This window comes from Xiphophorus couchianus, chromosome 12 (assembly GCF_001444195.1).
Source record: "Xiphophorus couchianus chromosome 12, X_couchianus-1.0, whole genome shotgun sequence".
Classification (NCBI taxonomy): Eukaryota; Metazoa; Chordata; class Actinopteri; order Cyprinodontiformes; family Poeciliidae; genus Xiphophorus; species Xiphophorus couchianus.
In genome coordinates, this window is record NC_040239.1 from 8,720,085 (window position 1) to 8,741,979 (window position 21,895).

The 21,895-nt window shown below is 36.3% G+C and overlaps 2 protein-coding genes across 2 annotated transcripts; one reads left to right on the plus strand and one right to left on the minus strand.

Moving 5' to 3' along the window:
- Positions 1 to 95: 95 nt before the first annotated feature.
- Positions 96 to 3,561, plus strand: LOC114154052 (granzyme A-like). Its single transcript, XM_028032812.1, has 5 exons — positions 96 to 1,032; positions 1,150 to 1,291; positions 2,330 to 2,474; positions 2,739 to 3,011; positions 3,099 to 3,561. Exons 1-5 carry the CDS (start codon positions 969 to 971, stop codon positions 3,249 to 3,251), a joined length of 777 nt encoding a protein of 258 aa, XP_027888613.1. The 5' UTR covers positions 96 to 968; the 3' UTR covers positions 3,252 to 3,561.
- Positions 3,562 to 11,389: 7,828 nt separating this feature from the next.
- areg (amphiregulin) lies at positions 11,390 to 16,725 on the minus strand. The gene is made up of 6 exons (XM_028034806.1): positions 16,566 to 16,725; positions 14,869 to 15,042; positions 14,493 to 14,721; positions 14,233 to 14,400; positions 12,812 to 12,925; positions 11,390 to 11,705 (listed from the first exon to the last, which is right to left on the minus strand). The coding sequence occupies exons 1-5, from the start codon at positions 16,600 to 16,602 to the stop codon at positions 12,832 to 12,834; spliced, it is 702 nt and encodes a 233-aa protein (XP_027890607.1). The 5' UTR covers positions 16,603 to 16,725; the 3' UTR covers positions 11,390 to 11,705; positions 12,812 to 12,831.
- Between the last annotated feature and the right edge of the window lie 5,170 nt (positions 16,726 to 21,895).

Consider the following 21,895-nt stretch of genomic DNA (forward strand, 5'->3'; position numbering starts at 1 on the left):
GTTTACACTTTTCCATCAAAATACCATCTTAACTGGATCAAGAAGAAAATGAAGACCTCTGAGACTGAATAACTCTTCTGACTAATGCAATTACATTTCTCTAACCTCTATTATATAAGAAATGTGCTCTTATATTGTAGTCATGTCAACATATCAATTAGGTGTGGGGGAGTGTGTGCGTGTGTGTGATCCTGTATCTCTTTGTGATGGACTGGTGACCTGTTCAGGATGTATTCTGCCCCTCACCAAATGAGTGCTGCATGCTGCAGATAGGTACTACCGTCCCCATGATGCTGCAAGGATAACAGCAGGCATAGAAAATGGGTGGAATAAACAGTGGTTGGGGGCTGTTGTTGGAAAATACAACTTTTTGTGGCACTTAATAAAAATCTGAAGGAGGTAAATATATGATTTGAATTGGGGCACCTGCAACCTGGTGGCTTATGCCATATTCAAATGTTAGCTAAGCCTCTGTCATGACACATTAAGTAATATAAGAGGTTTCTATTTTAAGAGGTGTCAAACACAAGAACACAAGAGTAAAAAAATGTAAAGTAAAATCTTATGCAAAATATTAGACTTTATAAACAGACCCTCTCCCAAATGGTCAAAATGTATGAAGTCTTTGCATGCAACAGTAGGTACCTTATTTTTGAAAAGAGAACATCGCAACGCCTTAAACCCCTCCCCCTGATCTTAGCAGTTTGTTCCCACATCTGCACTCACCTACACTCTGATGTGCATGATGTTGAAAACCCACATCATGCTGACTAACTTGGTTCTGATCAGTACTGGTAAATTTCACCACAGGCTTCAGGCTGACGGTGTGCTGCAAATCATTTTGTCCATTTCGCTGACTCGTGCATTTCCATGGTCAGACCACATCCTTTGAGAAAAACACATAAAGGGCAGGGTGATTGTCTCCAGTTGCACATTCACCACCAGATCAAAGATAGAAATAAGAGGAAATGTTGTCTCTGAGGGGTTTCGTTGCTTTCATCTCCTGTGTCTTCTTCTTTTCTTTCAACTCAAGTGAGTAATAGCTTCTCAAATGCAGTAATTGCCATAGATATCAGTTACTTTTGTTTTAGAATGATTCTTTTGCTGCTTTGTTGTGAAAAATGTTATTTGGATATCTTCCTGCGTTAGGTTATGGTTCTGAGATTATTGATGGGAATGAAGTGGAGCCCCACTCACTGCCCTACATGGCTCTGCTGGAGTCAAACGTACCGACCTGTGGAGGAATATTAATTGATCCCAACTGGGTCCTGACAGCAGCACACTGCAAAGAGTAAGAACTATGATGTTTAGAATTTGCTTTTGGTTTGCAGATTCCAACAATATTAATACCTAGTTAGTTAACAAATAACCTGTTCTGTGTAGTTTTTGTTAATCTTTCTTTTCTAAAGAATTAAAAACTGTTGTCACAGGAGGCATTTTTTTATTTACCCCCCACCCCCGATTGTGTGGATTGCGTAAAGAAAGAATGAGTATGCATGCAGAGTCACTGGAAGCATCATTTCCTTGTTGCATCAACAGTTTTTTTAACCAATGCTTAAAAATGAGAGCGTACCAAATAGCTAGTAGAGAGCTGATGTCATTTTTTAATCAAAAGCTTTACAAGCATACATAATATATGTATACCTTATTTAAAACAACTTCCATTTGCTTATGTAGTGACCAAAAAAAAAAAATAAATTACATTCAGCTCCTTTGTTATGCAAGGGGTGTCATGATGCATTTCAAAAGTGCATCCTGCATGCTACATATGTCTCACGTTTCATCTCAGATACCGAGTCTAAGCACATGATCGTTTCTGCTATTTGCTTTGTACACACAGAAAGGAACAAATGTCAGTCATTGAAAGAAAACACAGAAACCACAAGGCACGTTTTCTGAGAATCATTTCAGCATTTCAATCTCGCGACTGATTTTGCATGAGAAAAATAAATGCACCTAAAGGTCTAATTAATTATTAAATGTCAGTGGCATGCAAAAATTAAAAGTAGGCTTCGCATTCTGGTGAAATGAACAGAAACTTACGAGGCAACATTATGTTCTGCACAGACTAAAGTAGATCATGAAGTGTGTGTGTGTAAGGGTGGTCAAGTTGCAATGTGTGGACTTAGACAATAAAAAGAAACTTCTTAAACACCTAGAATCTCTGCACAAACAATGTATTTTCTTAAAACGTACTATTTATGGTATACTATTTCACCATTTAAGACTAACAATTATTATTTTTCAATCATGTAAGCAGTTTAACCAAACCCTTATTGTTCTCACTTTGTGCTGTTGTGAATAATGCCGTATTTTTCTGCTCTTGCAGTGTTAAGACTGTACTGCTGGGGGTGCACTCTATCAAAGAAAAGGAAAAGGAAAAACAATACAGGCAGGTCCGAAGTGTGTCAAAACACATCATCCATCCCTGCTATGATGAGGATGAAAAACTCAATGACCTCATGTTGATCAAGGTAAGACTTTAACATGCTAAGTAAATATATATTTTACATCTGTCTAACTATAAATCAGAAATGCAGATAATCACATTTATTGTGGTGGAAACTATGCTCTTAGTTGTTAGTGCCAGCATTTTTTAAATATCCCAAGCAGTTTTTGCCTAAAATGATTGTTCAAGCAAACTAAAATGATAGAGGCCACTGCATTTCATATTTCACATATTATAAATTTATATATTTTAACTACAAATCATCAGCATCTGTTGTGCATTTTTTCAGATAAACAAGCCAGCGAAAAAAACCAAATGGGTTCAAAGTCTTAAGTTGCCAACTGCTGTAAAAGAGCCAGCAACCGATTCCGTCTGCATGGTGGCTGGATGGGGAAAAACAAACAACGTTGGCAAAATGTCTGACGTCCTGATGTCCGTCAATGTGACGGTAATCGACAGAGAGAAGTGCAACTCTCCAGATTATTACAACCTTAAGCCGTATATTAGCAAGAACATGCTTTGTGCCGGGTCAGATGGTCAAAACAATGCCGACACCTGTCAGGTAAAATAGACTCAAAAGCCTTTTATGCCTTAGTTAGAGGTTGATTTATTCTGAAAACAATCATCACATGTTTCTTCTCTCTCTCAGGGGGATTCGGGAGGACCAATACTGTGCAAAAAAGTTCTAGTTGGAGTCACATCATTTGGGAAGTTTTGTGGCTTAAAAAAGAAACCTGGAGTTTACTCTTTCCTGTCAGAAAGGCATCTTAACTGGATCAAGAAGGCAATGAAGACACATTAAACTGAATAACTCATATCTATATTGTACTGTTAAGTTCTCACAATCCCTTTTCTGTCTTCTGTATGTATTTATTTATTTGGTTTTTACTTTAAAATATTTTATACAAATAGAAAACATATCCGGTCTTGACTCATTACAGTAAATAAAACTTTAAAGGAGAAGAAGTTATTGTTGGCAAATTAAAATAAATGGGCAAAAGTATAAAATAGACACTTTCCTCTCCTCCCTCAGTCTCCTTTTAGAAACAGGAAAAGCACTGAAAGAAAAAAAACAAAAAAAAACATATTATAAAGCTTTTCAGATGTCTCACCACATGAAGTCGCTAGAGACAACTACAAACATTTTACTTCAGACTCATATAGAAAATATACAATCAGATTTTCTTAGAATACATTTGTCAGCCACATTCGCTGAATCCAGTGTTGGAGGGAAACACCCCAAAATGCACAAGAAACACGTGCAAACTCCAGTCAGAAACGTTTCAGTTCCATCAAACTTGAAGAACAGAACCTCAAATATGAAACTGTTTTAAATTGTCAATGTTTAAATTGTGGAGTGCAACAATTACTTGAGTGCATGTGAGAACAAGCGTTTTCTGACCAGGGCAGAAAGTGGAATTTCAATGACCAGAAAAAACATTTGTAAAGTAAAGAACATTATTCAAAACAGACAAAAATACTTTTTGTATTTTAAGCTCCACGCCGCTGATGCTTTTAACACAGCACATAATTAAAATCAACCTCTATAAAACAAGCAAACTTCAGTTGTTCAAGAGGGAACTATTGACAGCTCAAGCTGCTTTACTCTTCCTTTAAGCATAATGAGCAAGTCCTATATGATTTACACTGCCAGGAAGCAATATAGATATAAAAGGGAATTATTTTTGCTATCTGGTATGAAATGTATGTGCAGTGTTATCTCATAACATAATCAGATAAAAGTTTTCACCTTTTTCATGCCTCTCTCTCGCTGTGGGGCTGTAGATGCGCTATTTGCTTCTTTTCCTCTTAATTTTTATCTGTCTGTCTAATGTTCTTGGTCCTCTTTGGTTGTACGTGTCATTGTTTTGTTTCTATTTTGTGGTTGTTCTCATACGTTTGAGTGACCTTCTTGCTGCTCTCTGTGGTTGGCAGCAGATTCTGTGAGAACTTCTGTTACATGGCTATAGTAGTCACCAGAACTTGTTAACACTTAAAACTACCTGTTTTATATACATTATTAGAAATAAGATCCAAAATGTTTGGTGTGCAACTTTCTAAAACCACCTCTTTTTGCAATTAGACATGTCTGCTCCTGCTTTGTGCATCTAATGACCAACATGTTCCCCATCTTTCTTTGTGAAATAGCTCAGTCAAACAAGATGGAGAGCATCTGTCAGCAATTATCAAGTCTCACATTTCATTTTGCAAACAAACAGACAGGGAGAAGATGTTTTCCAGGTCCACAGGCACAACGGGAGTGCAGCCGAGTACACCTGATGTGCTTATTTGAAGAGTATTGACAGGGGTTATCTGAGTTGTCCACAATGCCTTCACATGAGAAATAGTATGCAGTAGGCTAATTTCTAAGTACTCAGACACTTTACACGAGTACAAATATAAAACCAAACAATGCAACACAACATAAAAACAGATTAGAAGGGCAGATTTAAACATTAAAAAATTACTAGTGTGATATATGCCCATATTGATCTCTGATATTGATCTAAAACCTATAATGCCAATACTCCATCCATAAATATAAAAATTATCCTGTCTTTTGTGTTATAATTGTAACCACTACTTAATTTAATTAGCAATAAATTCAGTAGGAAAGTTACTTTTGTTCTAGGGTCACACAGGAGGATGATAAGCATACAAGTTTTAACAACTCAAGTTTATTTTTCTTTCCCCACAAAAAAAATAATAATCCAGGTAACACTAATTACCTTAATAAAATTAAGGTATAAAACTTAAATTGTCCACCCTTATACAAAAATATCAAATTAATATATAGAAAATTGAGGGTAGTTTTTTTTTTTTTACAGTAGCTATAAAGCTTATTTCAACAAAAGAAATTACATATTCCAGTTAGTCCTTCAACTGGACTAAGTCAGACTGAACTGACTCAGTCAGTTCAGTCAATGTACACATAAGTTGTCCGTTATGAAAATGTTCATGAACAAATAGTTTGTGGAATAAAAAAAAAGATTTGGGGCCCCCCTTTTTGTTCAATAATCTTATCTGTTGTCCACGCAAAATATCCAGCTCCAGCAGCACCAGTCCCTCCAGGCCCTCCATCTTTCCAGGCTTCAGTCCGAGACACAAAGATGGCGGCGGAACCCTCCTGGTTCTGGAACCACTGGCTCGTTCAGGTATCGGTCGTCCAAAAAAACAAACCAACCTGCATGCAGAGCGTTAACCGATCATGCAGGTATACGGAAATCATAGAAATCTTTCAATTACTTCTCAGTGAAAATCAAAGTAGCGTTTAAAATAACCCAAAAACGCTCAGTAATAAAGAAATGACTTAATAAACATCACGTCATCATAAACAGTCTCATTTCACAGAGCTATGCTGCTTACAGAGCGACACTTTATACTCCGGTTGGTTTTTTTTTTCCAGTTCGAAAAAAACTTAGCAACGTTTAGCTCCAGCTAGGTAGCCATTCTGCGTAAGTAAGCAGCTGAAAATAAAACAACAGACTCACCGGAGAACTCTCAGAACAGAATGTACATTATCCAGTTCAAAATAAACAGATTTCCTTCATATCACAGCAGCACTTATGCGTAGTAACTTCTCTACTTCTGCTGAAATGTGCTTAGTCTGCATAGTCTGCCATTTCTTTTTTCTTCTTCCCTCTTCTTCTCGTACCGACACAGGAGAAATGTGGGTCTAGTGCCCTCTACAGGACATTCTAAGAACTAACAAATAAACACATTAACATACAGACAGATCAGCATAGTTTATGGGGGTTACATCATGGATTCACAATACCTAGCTAAGCATAGAGAAAACAATTATTTTGTCACATTCAATTGATTCTCTTAGCGTCTGTTAATGTGATGTTAAGTTTAAATATCGTCTCAAAATGCCAAAGTAAATGGAGCATCCAAAATAATAAGAAAAAGATGGGATAAAAGAGAAGGTTTTCATGACAGATGGACAATAAAATGTATTTTTAATAAAAAAGATGTTAAATTTGGACTCTTTCAATTAAAATGTAAGAAATCCGAGGGATTAGTTCAAGAAAAGTGCACATTCTCTCGTTCCTTCTCTATTTAAATAATGGAGCTCATAAAACAAACCTTAACACAAAACTCCTGCTTAAATCCAATTCAGAAATGTAAAGTTGGGCAGTAGTGAAACTGACAGTTTTCTTACCAGACACTAGGTGGTGATCTTTTACAGGTAGTCCTCCATGAACAGGTAACTCATTAAAATTATTATTAAAGCAACTGATTGTGAAAACTTGAGGCTGCGCGTAATTCAGGAAATGTTATATGTGATAGAAATGACATATAAAATGTGATAATTTTATATAATTTATTTTACCATATTAAATTTATGGTAAATTTAATCATTTTAATTTACCATTATATATATACTGTATATATTTATATATACCAAAAGTCTTTCAACAGCAAACCTAACTCCCCAAATAAAGTTTGTTCAAAGTAAAATATTCTTTTGTTTCTGAATAAATGTTTGCTCATCTTAACATGTTTGCAATTTGGTTCAATTCTGTTCTGCATTTTAGAAATCTCTTTCATGGCACATTTACCATAATCTTTAACAAACATTTTTCTCTTCAGAGAAATCAGACCTGAGGATTATATACAGTATCACTGGAGTTGGTAGTCAAATTATAATACCTTGATTTCTTGCTATCATTGGGAAAACCTTTTGTACTATTTAAGGTGCTCCTGAACAGCGGATTTGCAGACTTTCTAAAACACCATGATTTTAGTTTTAAATAAGTCATGTTTTTTAATGAAGGTGAGTTGATGCCAAACTGATAAGTGGAAAAGGCAGACAAAGTTCAAAGGGGGAAAAAAAAGAATATTTTTGGAGAGATTACTTCTGCTTTTGTAAAGTAACCAATATAATGTTACAAACTAAAAGTTTGTGAAGTAAATTAGAGATAAAAACAAAAGAAAACTTTTCCTGGCAAGAAACTCTCTCCTTTGAACATGTTGAGGGGGGAAGAAACACTACCGCACCCATGAAATTCCTGCATGTCCTTTATTTGAGCTCCTCATGTATTACCACTGACCAACCAGGTCCCTGTATGTTTACAGTGTCTCCATAGTAACCCACAAAAGCTCCTGGGCCCACCTCAGTGTCACCGAAACCTCCAAAGCTCACCACACCCAAATTAACTGATTTTGTGGGATGGATGAATGCATGAGCATTTTTTGACATGTTTCATTCAACATTTCTACCACAGGAACTTGAATCCCACACAACACACACAATGTCAAGGTAAATGTTTACCTGGATTTGCATCACCTGTGTTTGATGCCCACCTCACCTCACCTTGCTTTCTCCTTCCTCTGTGACGCAGCACAAACACAGCGTCAAACTTTGTTGTATAAAGGCAGCCGCAAGTTGATGTATTTGAGTGTGTGAGTCAGCCTTTATTGGCTCTTTAAAATGCTCATTCTGTGTGATACCGGTTGAGCCATGAGATGATAAGACAGCCATCTGTTTCATAACTCATGTATTCTTGAGGAGGGTCTAATTTAGAGACAGGCAGAAAAAAATCCATCCCAAATGTTAATGAAGATGGAAGTGACTCGATTGATTTTTGGTAAACAGAATACTTTTAGTAGTACATATACCAATGAACTAATAACAAATAAATCAGGTGTCAGGTATTGATATTGGAAAAGATGACATGAGGAAATCTAAAAATTAGGTTTAAAATGATTATTTCCTTTATCAAGTAAAAAGAAAAATGCTATTCAAACCAACACTGCCCAACATGAAAAAGTAATCATTCCCTTTGTTAAATCAGTAACTGACATAATTGCATACCAGACCTGAGGAATCCACCTAAATCAAACCTGTCTGACAATATGAGATAGGGCAAAATGTGCTAATAAGAAAAAAATCATGCTCCAATCTAAAGAGCAGATGGGAAACAAAGTCATTGGCATTTATCAATCCTAGGAAACTAAAGCGGTTATTTCCAAATAAAATAAACATAGAACATTAGTGGCTCTTCCCACTATTGGACGGCCTATTATAATCTAAGAATGCATAAACAACCATTTAGACAGTCACAAAATAACCTAGAACACCTAACGCACTAGAGGCCTCACTTCCTTCAGCTAAGGTTGGTGTGTGAAGGAAATGGAAGCCAAGTGCAGACAGGAAGATGTTAGTCTCATATTACAGTGAAAGTTTATTATAAAAAGAGATATGCAAATATGAGGAACTACAAGATGGACACAAAATAGTACCAAAGGCAAACTAGGGTGGAATGCACTGATAACGAAAGGATCTGATGGAGAAGTAAAGAAACTTACTGGCTTTTAACTGCCGAGGAGGTTATTAGTAGAACATCACACAGGTGAGTATGATCAAGGTAATACAGTTGAATGATGACCTAAACTGAGCAACTGAGAGAAAATGATTAACACAAACAATTTACACAGAGTAATCCAACAACATATGAAATCTAATTAAATAAAATATTAAAGACTAGTACTAAAGAAAGAGAAAATACAAAAAAGGTCTAGTGTCTATCTTCAGAGGTCAATGGGCGGGTTACACCCGGGACATGTTATCCAACCATCAGTTTGCAATTTTAGCATGAAATTAATTAATGGGTACCCATTAATTATGGGTAAGAAAATGGGATACCAATTAAAAAGGCAAACTAACACTCAAATTTGAAAATAACCTTGGTGGAAAACACAGCCAAAACACTTAACACAATGAACAAGAGGTGCAGGTTTTTAAAGTGAAGGCAGAAAGGAGGAAAATGCCAATGGAATGCATACCCAGAGCATTCTCTAGAAACAAACATGCATGGAAACCAAGACACATTCAAAAGCACCTGGAAAATTTCACTGAGAAGCTGAATAAAAAGAAAATAAGAAGGAAAAACACCAACACAAAAAATAAATTCACAAACCATGACATCCTCCCCATTCTGAACAGGTTTCAGGCTCATCAGAGCGTCAACACAGAGACTATGACATCAAACCAGCAGGAACATAATAACTCCTACTTGTCAGTCAAACTAACATTAAAAGGTTGTGAGAAGAAACAAAGGTAACCAAAAACCTGCAGACTCCAAAGAAAGACATTACCCACGTCAGCATAATATGACCTTCTGAATTTGATCTTCTTTAGCCTACATCTGTTTATTAGCTTGGCTGGGTTTCTGACTAATCTTCTACTGCATTTACTCTGCATGCTCAGACATGACGCCACCTGTCGACCATTTTAGGTTTGTCATCAACTGACCAATCAGTGGTTGCAATTTGTCCCGATCAAGTACACGTAGATCTTTATCTAGAGAAAATGTAGTTCCGTCAACATTGCCAGGGTAACCGCTGCAATCTCAGAGCATTGAGGAAAATAATAGGAAATTCTTGTCAAATATTGTCAGTGGGGGACATGCAATTCCGACAGCCGTTACCCAGAGCGTGTAGAGGGTGGATTACAATTTATTACATTTCCAAAACCCAAGCGGAGTCTAGAATAAAGCAAGAGATGGATTAAGGTCTGTGGTCGACCTCATGTCCAGTTGAATGAAACTGATCAACGCAACTACCACATGTTCCTCTACAAGGTAACTGCTAGTAAGCATGCTATTTTTTTTGTCATGATGACACTGTGTGATAGCCAAATCAAAGACCTGTAAGTGAAGGTAGTTATGATTGATTTTATATGTGTAAATTCCACTGGTAGCTCTGTGGCAGCGTGAAAACATGTGCTGCAGTAACTGCGGCATTTACATTTAAGCACCCTTTTATGTTAATAATTATTTTTAAGCATTTTCCTAAAGACAGATTTTCACAAGCTTGTATTATTTAAGTTATTACTCACAAATGCATCTGACACAGCTTTCACACTCACATCCAATGAGCCTTTGTGCCACTCATTCTTCCTCTGACTTCGAAAAACTTGGGCTTCAACGTTGATTTCTCAGTTGTTTCCCACTAATAACCTTACAGAACTGATGTAGGACGCTTCAGAGAATTTTCTTGCCTGTTGTCTTTGCCTCAGTGTTGGTTGATAAGGCAAAAATGATTCAATGTCTCGGCTAATGCATTGAGTTTCACCACTTCTGCCATTATAATACTGTTTGTCTGAGGTTTGCTCTACTTCCCCATAGGGGCGGAGCCAGTGTCATGTCAGGCTCTAACAGTTGGCAATGTGAACTTAATTTAATTACACTGTATTTGGATCAGATTTTAATTTTTGTGAAGGATTTGAATACCCTAAATCTAGTAGAAATGTAGAAAATAGAGCCAAAAGTTGCAGGAAAACGTAACTAAAATCAACCATTTACAATTAACTTTCAACCTGTTATAGTAAAAAACTATTAAGTGAAAATTGCACTCTTGATTTTTGAGCAAATTAGAAGTCATGTATGAAGTCACTCTGCAGTGAATGAGCCAATTTTTATGATCAATTGCAGTTTATTGGGTTCCACAAAGCTGTGTTCTTAGACGTTTTACTCCATTTGTAACTACAGGTAATATAAGTCAAACAGCATAATTGGATAAATGCTAATTTGCATATGATACTCCGATATGTATGTATCCCCACAAAACCCATCAATTAGCTAGAAAATATTTATTCCTAATTTACTTTGTTCTCCCATAAAACAGTATGTTGCATATTTTTACACATAGTTTGGGAATCTTCAAAAAAACATTTTTCAAAAGACAAATTTATTTTTCTTTGACTTTTCTCTGAATAAGATCCAGCTAGTTTTGTCATTCTTTAGATGTGAAGTCACTGGTGTTTATCAGAATTACTCAGAGGTGGCTTTTCTGAGAACCTTCCTCAGGGTTATTTTTATCTACTGAACATTTAACTTCAAGACTGTTTTCGTGAGTGGTCTGATGAGACATGTGCTTCCAGAAACATGAATAAACACAGCATACTGACAGAATACGTGGACAATGAAACACTTTAACGTAACATTGAGATACTTTATTTGAAATCTAATTCTAGCACTTTTCAAGACATAGTTACATACATGAGTTACATTTTTTTGACCTATAACAAATGCAGTGTAATAAATAAAACCAATCTACAAAATAATAAAAGGCTGAATGCTCAGCATTCGCTCACACATGACATTGTAATTGTAATAATACAACACACACACATTTTAGGTTGTAAGCAATAAATATTCAAGCTAAATAAATTAAATTCTACATAGTTTTGCATTTTGCACATCTGCAACTCTCTCTAGTCACTGGACTCCTCTTCTTATTTCATTGCCTGTGGAAAAAGGAATAAGAGATTAAAGAAATATGTAGGGAAAAAAGTAAACTATTTTGGACAAAAACTATGCCAATGTTTAACATTTTACTAAAGACACAACAAACCCTAAAAATAAGTTTCCTGTTCATTTTTGAAGATTTTATCACAAAGTCAAGATAAGTCTTTGTGCCAGTGTGGTTTCATTGCTTGCAAGATCTGTTCAGGTGTGCAAAATGTGCACATGCACAATAAGTGTGTCAGTAGTGCTATTGTGGGGACACTTGGGTGAATTTGCACGCTCTGATTCGTGGTTTTCCTTTACGCCGGAATGCATTGCATAGATGGCGCAGGCTGAGACACCCCATGCTAATGCAGACTAATTCCCCCAGCAGGGATGCCTCTTTGCATGATGCAACAGGCTGCATTTCACACCAACAACAACAACAACAACAGTGTACGGGTTCTCCCTGCCACCACTCCTTCCTGTTTGGCTTAAGGGTCACGTGAGAAGAGATTAGACAGCCTTAGATATCTTGGAAGTGAATAGATCAGAGGAACATACTCGACAGCAAAAACAGGATGGCGTGATTACATACTCTTCATCCAGCTCTGCAAAGTTGCCCAAGTGAATTGGACAGGATGAGTTTGGTAAAGGTCTGGTTTTATTTTTAAAACTCAGGAACTGAACTACAGCTACATCCCTTTCAGTTATTCTTAGAATTTGATTTAGTGGCTATGCAGTCAAACAAAGGGTAGCAAAATCATATAGAACAGCTTAACAGCTAACTAGGATAACATGAGCAGAACTTTAAAGAAGATTTAAAATATTAAATATCTTTTTTTATAGTTTACTGTAAGATATGTATACCCCTTGACCTTTTCTACATTTTCACTCATTACAACCACAAGCTTCAATGTATTTTTATGGATTTTTTGTGATAATCCAACAGTGTACTGAACAATTGCGATATGAACGGAAAACAGGTAAAAAATAAAAACAAGTGATGCGTCATCTACTTTAAATCAAAAATTCACTGCTATCAAATAAATTTTCCAAAAGCTGTAAAACACTGCAATGCATTTTTGCATGCACACAAGAAGGCCAAAACCGGAGTAACACCCACCTCTTTGTAACTTGATGCCCTCACACGACAACGTCACCTGCGGGTTTCTGGAGTTTCTCCTGCTCTGACCCAGATCCAAGATAGGAGGCTAGGAAGTTTTTATGTGACCTGTAACTGCAAATGATATTCAAAATTAACATAAAAAATATTGTAGGTGTTGTGAAGATCAGAGAAATGCAGATGCCAGGTGTTCTGAGATGAAGGCTACATGTCTTTGGCCACAAACAAATATTTATTTTCAGGTGTTCTGATCAAAAATGAAACTTGTTTCTCAGAAATACCTTCTGCTTTCTCTTTGAATCCTATCTGAGGAAGTTAATCATTTTCTTGTAAAGTATTTACTGCTCTGTTGTGCAATATCTAGGAGAGCAGCCAGCTCAGCATTCATTAGATCCTTTTTACTGGGTTGGATATCGATAAGGAACTCTAGGACCTGTCACAAACTGACACTAAGCATAGTTAATCTGCATTTCAACATGACTAATAGTTGTTATGACATTAATTTATGGTGAAATTATAGATTTCACTACAAGTCACGGAAGCTGGAAAAGTCCATCCATGAAGGTTGGTGAGCAATCCTTGCACTGAGTGGGTGTGTTTGGGTGTGTTAGAGTGCTTTTTCATTCGGCACTATGTTAATACGCCAGGAAGTGTTTCTGGGCAGAATATCTGAATTGTAATGTGTGTTATGCTGGGATCCATGGGTGTGGATGGTAGTCAGTAATCTTCCCCTATTATAGTTTCGAGGGAGCAAAGAGGTTTTTTTTTTTTGTTTGTTTGTTTTTTTTTTTTTGTTCCATGCTGATGTCAGTCAAGAGTTACGTTTTGTCAAAAATTATAAAATAAAAAAATTAAAAAATAATTGCAGAAGCCAGTAATGGTAATCATGTTGTTATCAGGTTTAGTTGTGTATCTTGACTGGAAATCTCTAAATATCTCTAAGTATCAGCAAAAAATGAAAACAAATAAGACTGTATCTGATTTGCATGACAAATCAACAATATAGATTAACAGGTTAATAGTGAATTAAACTATTTTTTTACTGTCCCTTGTTTTTATTAAATCAAGAGTTTATATTTTTCTTTTGAGAAAGTTATCACAATCAAAAGATGGTACTTTTAGAACCCTATTGCTTTTTTTCTCTGATATATTGTAACACACTTTTAACTTTTAAATCCCCAAACTTTTCAAATAAACTGAGGAAGCAAAAACTTTTGGACTCATTTCTTATCACTCTTTGTTTGCAATAAACTTTAACTCACCATCAGCTTTTTTTTTTTTTACAAGGAAATGAACAGACTTGTACACCCCAGGGTCATGCACTGTCTTACAAACTATACTCTTGCGTAAATTACCATACACTGAACTCTGGATGCTGCATCCAAATGTGTCATTCGTCAGTGAGATTCTTTCAGACTTACTGAGCACAGGTCATGAGCAGGATGGCACAGCAGCTGATGACTGACAGGACGACTGCAATGATCACGAGAACCGTCTGCACCAGATTCGTATTGTAGCTCTGAGTAGGGGGTATGAATGACCCCAAAGTTTGGATCCCACAGCGCTCTCCATCGTAGCCCTTCATACAGCTGCAGAACAAAGACCACCATCCACCAATGGATGCTTTTGAATCCTTGTTATGACGATTATTTATCTAAAACTTTCTTTGAGCTTTACTCACATGCACACTGGCTCTGTCAGTCCCTCTATGTATTTGCAGTAGCCATGAATGCAGAAGCCCAGGTGGGTGGAGGTGCAGGGGTCCTGAGTTGAGGTGAGAGTGGATCTGTGCCCCCTTGTGATGTTGGTGTGCTGCGGGTTGAACGGAGTGATGGTTTTGCTCCTTTGCCTGTTCTTCCTCTTGCCTTTGCCCTTCCTCTTCCTCCTCTCATCTTTATCAGCATGCGCCTCTGTGAAGGGAAAGAGTAAGTTGAACAGGAAATTGTAAAGTTGGACATTTTTTCAAGTTTTACTCAAATTGTTTATGGAACCCCAGTAAACCCAGTAAAAATCGATCAGTGTCATTCAAAGGAAGAAACTGATTTATCGTTTCATACCATGGTCTATCACGTATCTGTGGTCTAGTCCTGACGGTTCTTCTGTTCCAAGTTCATCGTCGTCGTTCAGTGGCTGATGGTGGAGTTCCCCATAGGCTGAATCGGCTGTCACTCTGGCTATTTCACCTGAATATGTGTCTTCAGATCCCTGAGCACCCAGAGCGCTGCAGACGACTGCAAAACCACAGAAAGGCACACAAACACAAGGGTCAGATCAAACAAAAGTAAAAAGACGTAAAAAAACAGAAGTAGTTAGATGTTTTTCATTTTTCAACACACTGAACACTAAAAATAATTAATAACAAAAAATATTTTTGCAAAATGTAGAGAATAAATGCAAAATGTAATTGTTCCTGCTATTTAATTTCCTGTTTTTCTCTCCGTAGAAAGTAACCCTGACCCAATGTCCAGTTTTATCTCTTCACTTGTCTAACAGAAGGAGCAATTGCTGTCATTATTTCTGTCTCTAATAAAAGAATGACCCATAGATAGAAGTGTTGCTGTAACTACCTTTGTTCACTCTCAGTTTTTGTCAATAGAAAGTCCTCCTGGCCCAGTGCGTCTTTGTTTAGCTGTGTCTCATTCCAACATGGAGAAACTGATAGCGCTATTGTTGTTATTAACTTTGTGCGCTTTTCTTTTTTTTCTGTTCCTTAGATGAGACTTTTGTTTTCAGTGCTTTTGTTTTCTTTGTTGTTTATTATTGTATGTGTATTTCCTTTTTTTAAATCTCTAATCGCCTTTCCTGCCACAGTAGATTGTAGTTCAGACTGGAATGGTTCCTTTCTACTGTCCCCACATGCTTGCTCAGTACTTTTTTCAGTGTCAGTGAGTCAACACAATAAGCTTACATATATAGTTAACTTATTACCAGCTGGTATTTTTTGATCAACTGAACCGGTTCTGAATCTCACTATATCCTTTCTATGCTTGAATTGAATTTTGTCTGAACTGAATTCAAAATGCGACCTGATTTTCTTGTAAAGGGACATTTGTTGTAAACTGGTGTCATAAAATTTGATTTGTACGACAAGGCAAACAAGTTGACATTTGGAAATTGGATTGGCAGCAACAAAGTAAGACCAATTTAATCTTGATAGAGTTTTGCTTTCCTTATTTTGTCAGCCGTAATTGTAGTCACTTGTATTTGACAAAGTGACAAAGTGAGGAGACAGGGCTCTTGTTGCTTATAAATGTTTACATTATAAAATGCGCGCTTTTCAGTAAATACTTTATCTTGAGAACTTAGCTAAAAAAAATCAATGATCACCAAAATAACATAGTTTTGTCCTTTCAAATATCATCAATAATCAATAAATATAAATATGACAGTGAATGGTTCGCTACAAAAAGAAGCGTGAAATATTTCTAATAATGAGAGCAGTGCAAAAAAGTGATTATCAGTTTGTATTCAAAAATAAAAATTTTCTATGAGGAACAACATTTAATAAATAAGAATAATGTGTCTTATGACATTCTTAAATCTTTATTTTTCATTGGACGATGACATAATTAGACACAGATGTGTATTTCACAAACTGTTTTTTTGTTTTTTTACCTAAAAGACCTGAAATTCTCTATTCCTCCCTGACAAGTCATCGCTCAAAGACTCACATTTTTTCTCTCACCCGAATGCTCCTTTCATATTACTAATTTAACTTCCGGCACACAGAATTAAAGTACAAGTCCAGACTTACCGATGCACAGCAGAGAAATGATGATGAGAGTGTTCATATCCCAGGAAGACGGTGTGTTGCGTATGACAGTCCTGCACTAATGTGTGTCTGACGGCGTGTGTGTGTGTGTGAGTGTTGGAATGTAAGTCGCTTGCAGATGGAGTTTGCTCTCTTTGCTCTTAGGTGCAGCTTTTATAGACCAACGCCTGCCACAAAACTCCGGGGGGAAAGGAAGGGTGTGAGTGTGTGTGACACGAAAAGAAATGTGTGTGTATGTTTAATGATCAACTTGCCCTTGGTAGCACATTTTTACACCAAGTGTCCTGAAATAGGACTGGGAATAATTAGACTAAATGAGACCAAGACAAATTAAACAGATGTATATATTCTGGCTCTATTCTGGTCACCATTAGAAAACAGAAATGGCTGGTACTGGATTAGTCCATGTTGGTAAATTTCTTTCCACATGTCTCTAATCATTAAACTGCCTTAATTACACTTCCTGTTTAGTAGTCACAGTATGATGAAAAAAGATTTCCGTCTTTTTTTTGTCACACCTAAATGTTTGAGATCAACAAATAAATGCTATAACCAGACAAAAGTAACACATAGGCACAAAAAGCAGTTTTAAAATGTCAAGTTATTTTAATAACAGAATTTCCTAAATTAAATTTTGGTCCAGTTGGCTTTACAGAAATATTTCAATTCAGTCCCGTTGGTGGTTTTTTCAATATGAAGGGCATATAACCTCAAATGGATTTATAGCTGGACTTCAACAGAATATCCCCCTAAAAAAAATTTTTATTTTTTTTTTTAAACAGGAAGCAAACCACCAGAGTAGTTTCACTTTTCTCTGGTCAGTCATCAGACTTTTTTCTTGAACATCTCTGGGATCATCCAGTTGATTTATGGCAAATATGAGAGAGCTTTTTGTACTCTTTCTGGTCATCTGTGCTTTTTTTTTACCTTGGTACTTTTCTTCTGATTTCCATTTTCTTTACTTCTGCTGAATCATAAAAACTGACGTGACGTTTTTGTGTGACCTGGATGAGTTGTTGATGTCGTTTAGGAGTAATTTTGGTGGCTCGTTACTCCATAATCCATATTTTCTAAACTTTTTGTTTTCACTGTGTTTCATTGGAGCCTCAAAGCCATAAAAAACTGAGTTGTACCCCTTCCCAGATTGATAAATGCCAGTGACTTTGTTTCTTATCTGTTCAACAAATTCTTTAAATCAGGGGATAATGTGTAACTTTTTAACCTATTTTATCCTGTCAGTAGGTTCTGTTTAAGTGATATGTTGATGAAGAGGCTAGGAAGATTGAAATTGTTTATCATAGTTAATTCACAACATTCACAGCTACTTTTGGTTTGAATGACTTGATTTATTTATTTTTTTAAATCTGTTTTTTTATTACCTAAATGTATTTATTTTAAAAGTCCATTTTAAAACAGCTTTTTGTATTTACGCAGGAAATCCAAGTGTGTTTGATGATTTGAAACATTTAAGTGTGACAAAAAGCATCAGGGAATCTGTCCTTAAAAGTGCAAATACTATTTTAGCAAGAAAATCTTCACAGAGGCAAAAGTTTGCTTTTGTATACAAGGGATGGAGACATTAATCAAACAGTAATGAGAAAACATACAAATCAAACACAAAATCACACAAACAACATTTTATTTGACAATAAAGATGCATCCACATGTTTGTTTTAGTGATTGGCTGTATGTAGCCCAGAGACATGGCTGAACTTTGTACAGGGTTCAAAGTGATCATAAAACAAGAAGAATCATAAAATACGTTCTATGATTGGGTGTGTGACGGTGTAAAACTATATGAAAAGAAGAATTTCCAAATTACCTGAAGTCTACTCTGAAGAAGATTGGGTACAAAAGCTAAAATCACTCTGGAATAACAGTTCAATACACTTATATCATTTTGTAATTTGTAAAATATGTAATTAAAAGCTGAACTTCGTTTAGTAGAATAAGTATTCCACCAAGAACTCCTATATTAAATCAGGATTAAAGTCCCCTTTCCCAAAGACAAATTCAGGGGTAAATTTGTAGATTGGTCCAATTACCGTACATTACCCTGTGAGAAACCACCTTCTAAGTTATTATCAGATAAAAGTGATATTATAGTTTCATAGGTGAGTCCCTTGCATGCCAGTCCAATTTTATGATTGCAAAGGATTGATAATTGGCTTCATGTGCAAATACGGTTAAATGGTGAGAAGTTGTCTAAAATAGTGACGTGGCATAAAGCAGTAATGTGGTAACAAATCATGACAGACATTAAACAGTGTATAATTAAAGTATTATGCTTTTTTCTATGTTACACATGTTTTATGGTACCTGTCACAATATGTCTCCGCAGATTCTTTACTAAAAATTTCCATGAGTTTTGCTCCGTTCCACATAGAGTCCTCTGGTGTTATTGTGTGTGAATTTTCTGTGTGTGGGTTTTATAAAAGGATTCTTAGTGTTGCTATTTTAGTCCTCGGTAACCAAGAGGACACCTTGAGGCTTGGGTGGGGAAGCTGTTCAGATGTTTGTGTTGCTCATGTTGTTGTGTCTGTCGAGAGAGGCTGTCCCGCCACACGTGCTGTGGTGGAATCCCATAGTAACCACTCAGAATGCTAGGAACCTCGATGTCTTCATTCCACAGCCCAGGATCTCCTGAGAAGTTTTGTTTATAATGGCTGTGGAATTAGATTGTTTGGATTAGGTGTAAGAATGGCACCGTAGATATTAGATTTGAATGTGTGGAAAGTCTGAGCCAAGGTTAAAGCGAAGCGCCTTATAACAGCCACCCACTGTAAACACACCACTGCCTAGTTATCAGCCGAAAGGTAAAAACATTATTTGTGAATTATTTGTTTTCAAAAACACTCACAAACTTTGGTGAAAACGTTCAAGAACAAATAGATCTGCAGGAACGAAGACACTTGGTAAGGAACTACTAAATGAAATTAAAAAAATGTTTAAACCAAAAGTCAAACTCTAAAATACATTTTTATTCATTCAAAAAGACTTCATCAATCCCACAGGGAAAAATCTTCCAAAACAATATTGCAAAAAAATACAGCTCAGTCTGGACTTTCTCCTCTTAACTTTGATTGTCTGTAGTTGATTTTTGCCAATCGGCAAAAAGAAGAAGTTGTGAACAATGGCGTTGGTTTACTGCACCGTTTTAGCAACGTAGCAGAGCAGAGGACGTGAACAAAGCCATGCAGTCAGTGTTGGTCAAATACTGAATCCACATTGACAGCCTGCTCATTTGGCTCAGCACTTATCCATTCACAGTGGAGGATGGATGTTTATAGCATAGGCAATTATGTAAGCTTCTTGGGGTCGAACTGACACATTACATACGTAACAAGCAAACTTTAGCCATTGGGTAAAATTTAAAACTTCAACATAATCCATGCTTCCTGGAAACAATTGTTTCTCAACAGCCGAGAGCCCAGACCCTCTGGACGAAGCAGATAGTGTAGGACAAAGGGATGGTTTTCAACAGGCTACCTTTGCACAAAATCTCCAGAGGTTGCCCTTTTGCTGAAAATGTGCTATACAAATAAACTTCTCTTGCCTAAGCTCCTCCACCACCTCACCTTCTTCTCCCATGATGAAAATAGTTTTCGACCTTACTCTGTTTTGTTCACATTAAGGATGAGATGACTGGTCCAACAAAATAGTCTACCAGCTCTCTGTAATCCATCATCTCTGGTATTCAGATGAAAAATGACAAATAATTTTTCCAGCAACGAGCTAGCAAAAAATTTGTAAACAACCCGCTAAACAATCACAAACAATTTGATTAGATAGCAATTAAACAATGTTAGCAGCTAAGTCTATACTGTTACCAGCAAACATGATTTTGATTGGCTACCAGTCGTAGTTTTAACATAGCTGGTGTAATTACATGGTAATGAACCATTGGACGTCGAGACAAGACAATGACTACATTGTCTTGTCTTATTTTTAAGAATTTTGTAAAAAAAAAATATAGCTCAGACTTTAGAAAGAACTTTTGTTTTATGTTTAGGTTAATTTCTTTTTGATCAAAATTATATTCATTACTTTTATATTGTATTGTGATGCTTTTCACTTACTATCAATGTCTGTAGGAAAATGCTATGCAAATATTTCAACATACATTCAAGAAAAGCGTAAATAATTTCATAACGACAATAGAGGGAAAGTTGTGACGCCAAACTAAGTACATTCGATTCTCTGGAAACAAAAATATCTGGACAAACTTTTGTTATAGTGCATGACACGGATGCTCTGGATTAATAGAAAGTTAGACTTGCTGACAGCAGAAGTGAAAAATAATACTGTGAATGAATCTGGAACGCTTGTGATTGTTTAGGTCGGTGCCTTGGACAAAAGTGCTTAAAATATCACACTTTACTCTCATGCTCCTTAAGAGAAATAATAAAAGAAATGCCATGAAGTCAACATGAACCAGTTTTGAGATGCAAAACAATTGCATCCGTGCTACACGTGGAGGGATTTGTTTTGTCAAAGGACACGCAAGGATGCAGCTTAATGGGGCTTCCCTTCCACCAACAACATTACTCATTGTATGAACAACCTACTATTACTTATGCAATAATTTGGTAAGAACAAGTTCTGAATTCTGGAATGCGTTGATCCGTAAGTTTTATATTTAGAACAAAACGGAAGCCACCAAGTGGGTGTGTTTGTGGGTCTTAGTGTGTTAGTGCATGCTAATGTTTTTAAGTATGTCTTAACACAGAAGTCGAGTTAATGTTTATGTGTCACCACTGCAAGTCAATTTGCATAGAGAACATATGAAGAGGCTTGAGTCGAGTGTTAATTGTGGCTCATTGACTTTGGAACAGGCACTAATCGACGTGCAGAGAATTAAATCTTGCCATTGATTAACTAATACTGCAACTCAGGACAATACATGTTAGATCACAAATGTTCTGTGAGCAAACTTACACATAGCTTAGAATTTATCCTGCTTTCTGAAAACAAAACTAAACAATTTTAACTATTAGCATGGCTCTGATCGACTTTAGAGACGTAGCTCTCGGTCGAAAAATGTGGGAAGACGACAAGTCGCATGGTATTGACTTAATTTACAAGGTGGTTTTATTTTAACTCTCTCATGTAGTTGCAGTAAAAAAAATACAAACAAAAAAAAAACTATGCAATACTACTGTATTGAAATAATTTGTCTACATCCAGAAATTTGGAGAGTTTAGGAACGTTTGAGATTCTAATTTCAAACTTATGTTTGAATTCAATTCAAATTCAGAATTTTCAGTTTTTCCCAATCCAAGATGGATTTGAGGACATACTGTGTAAAATTG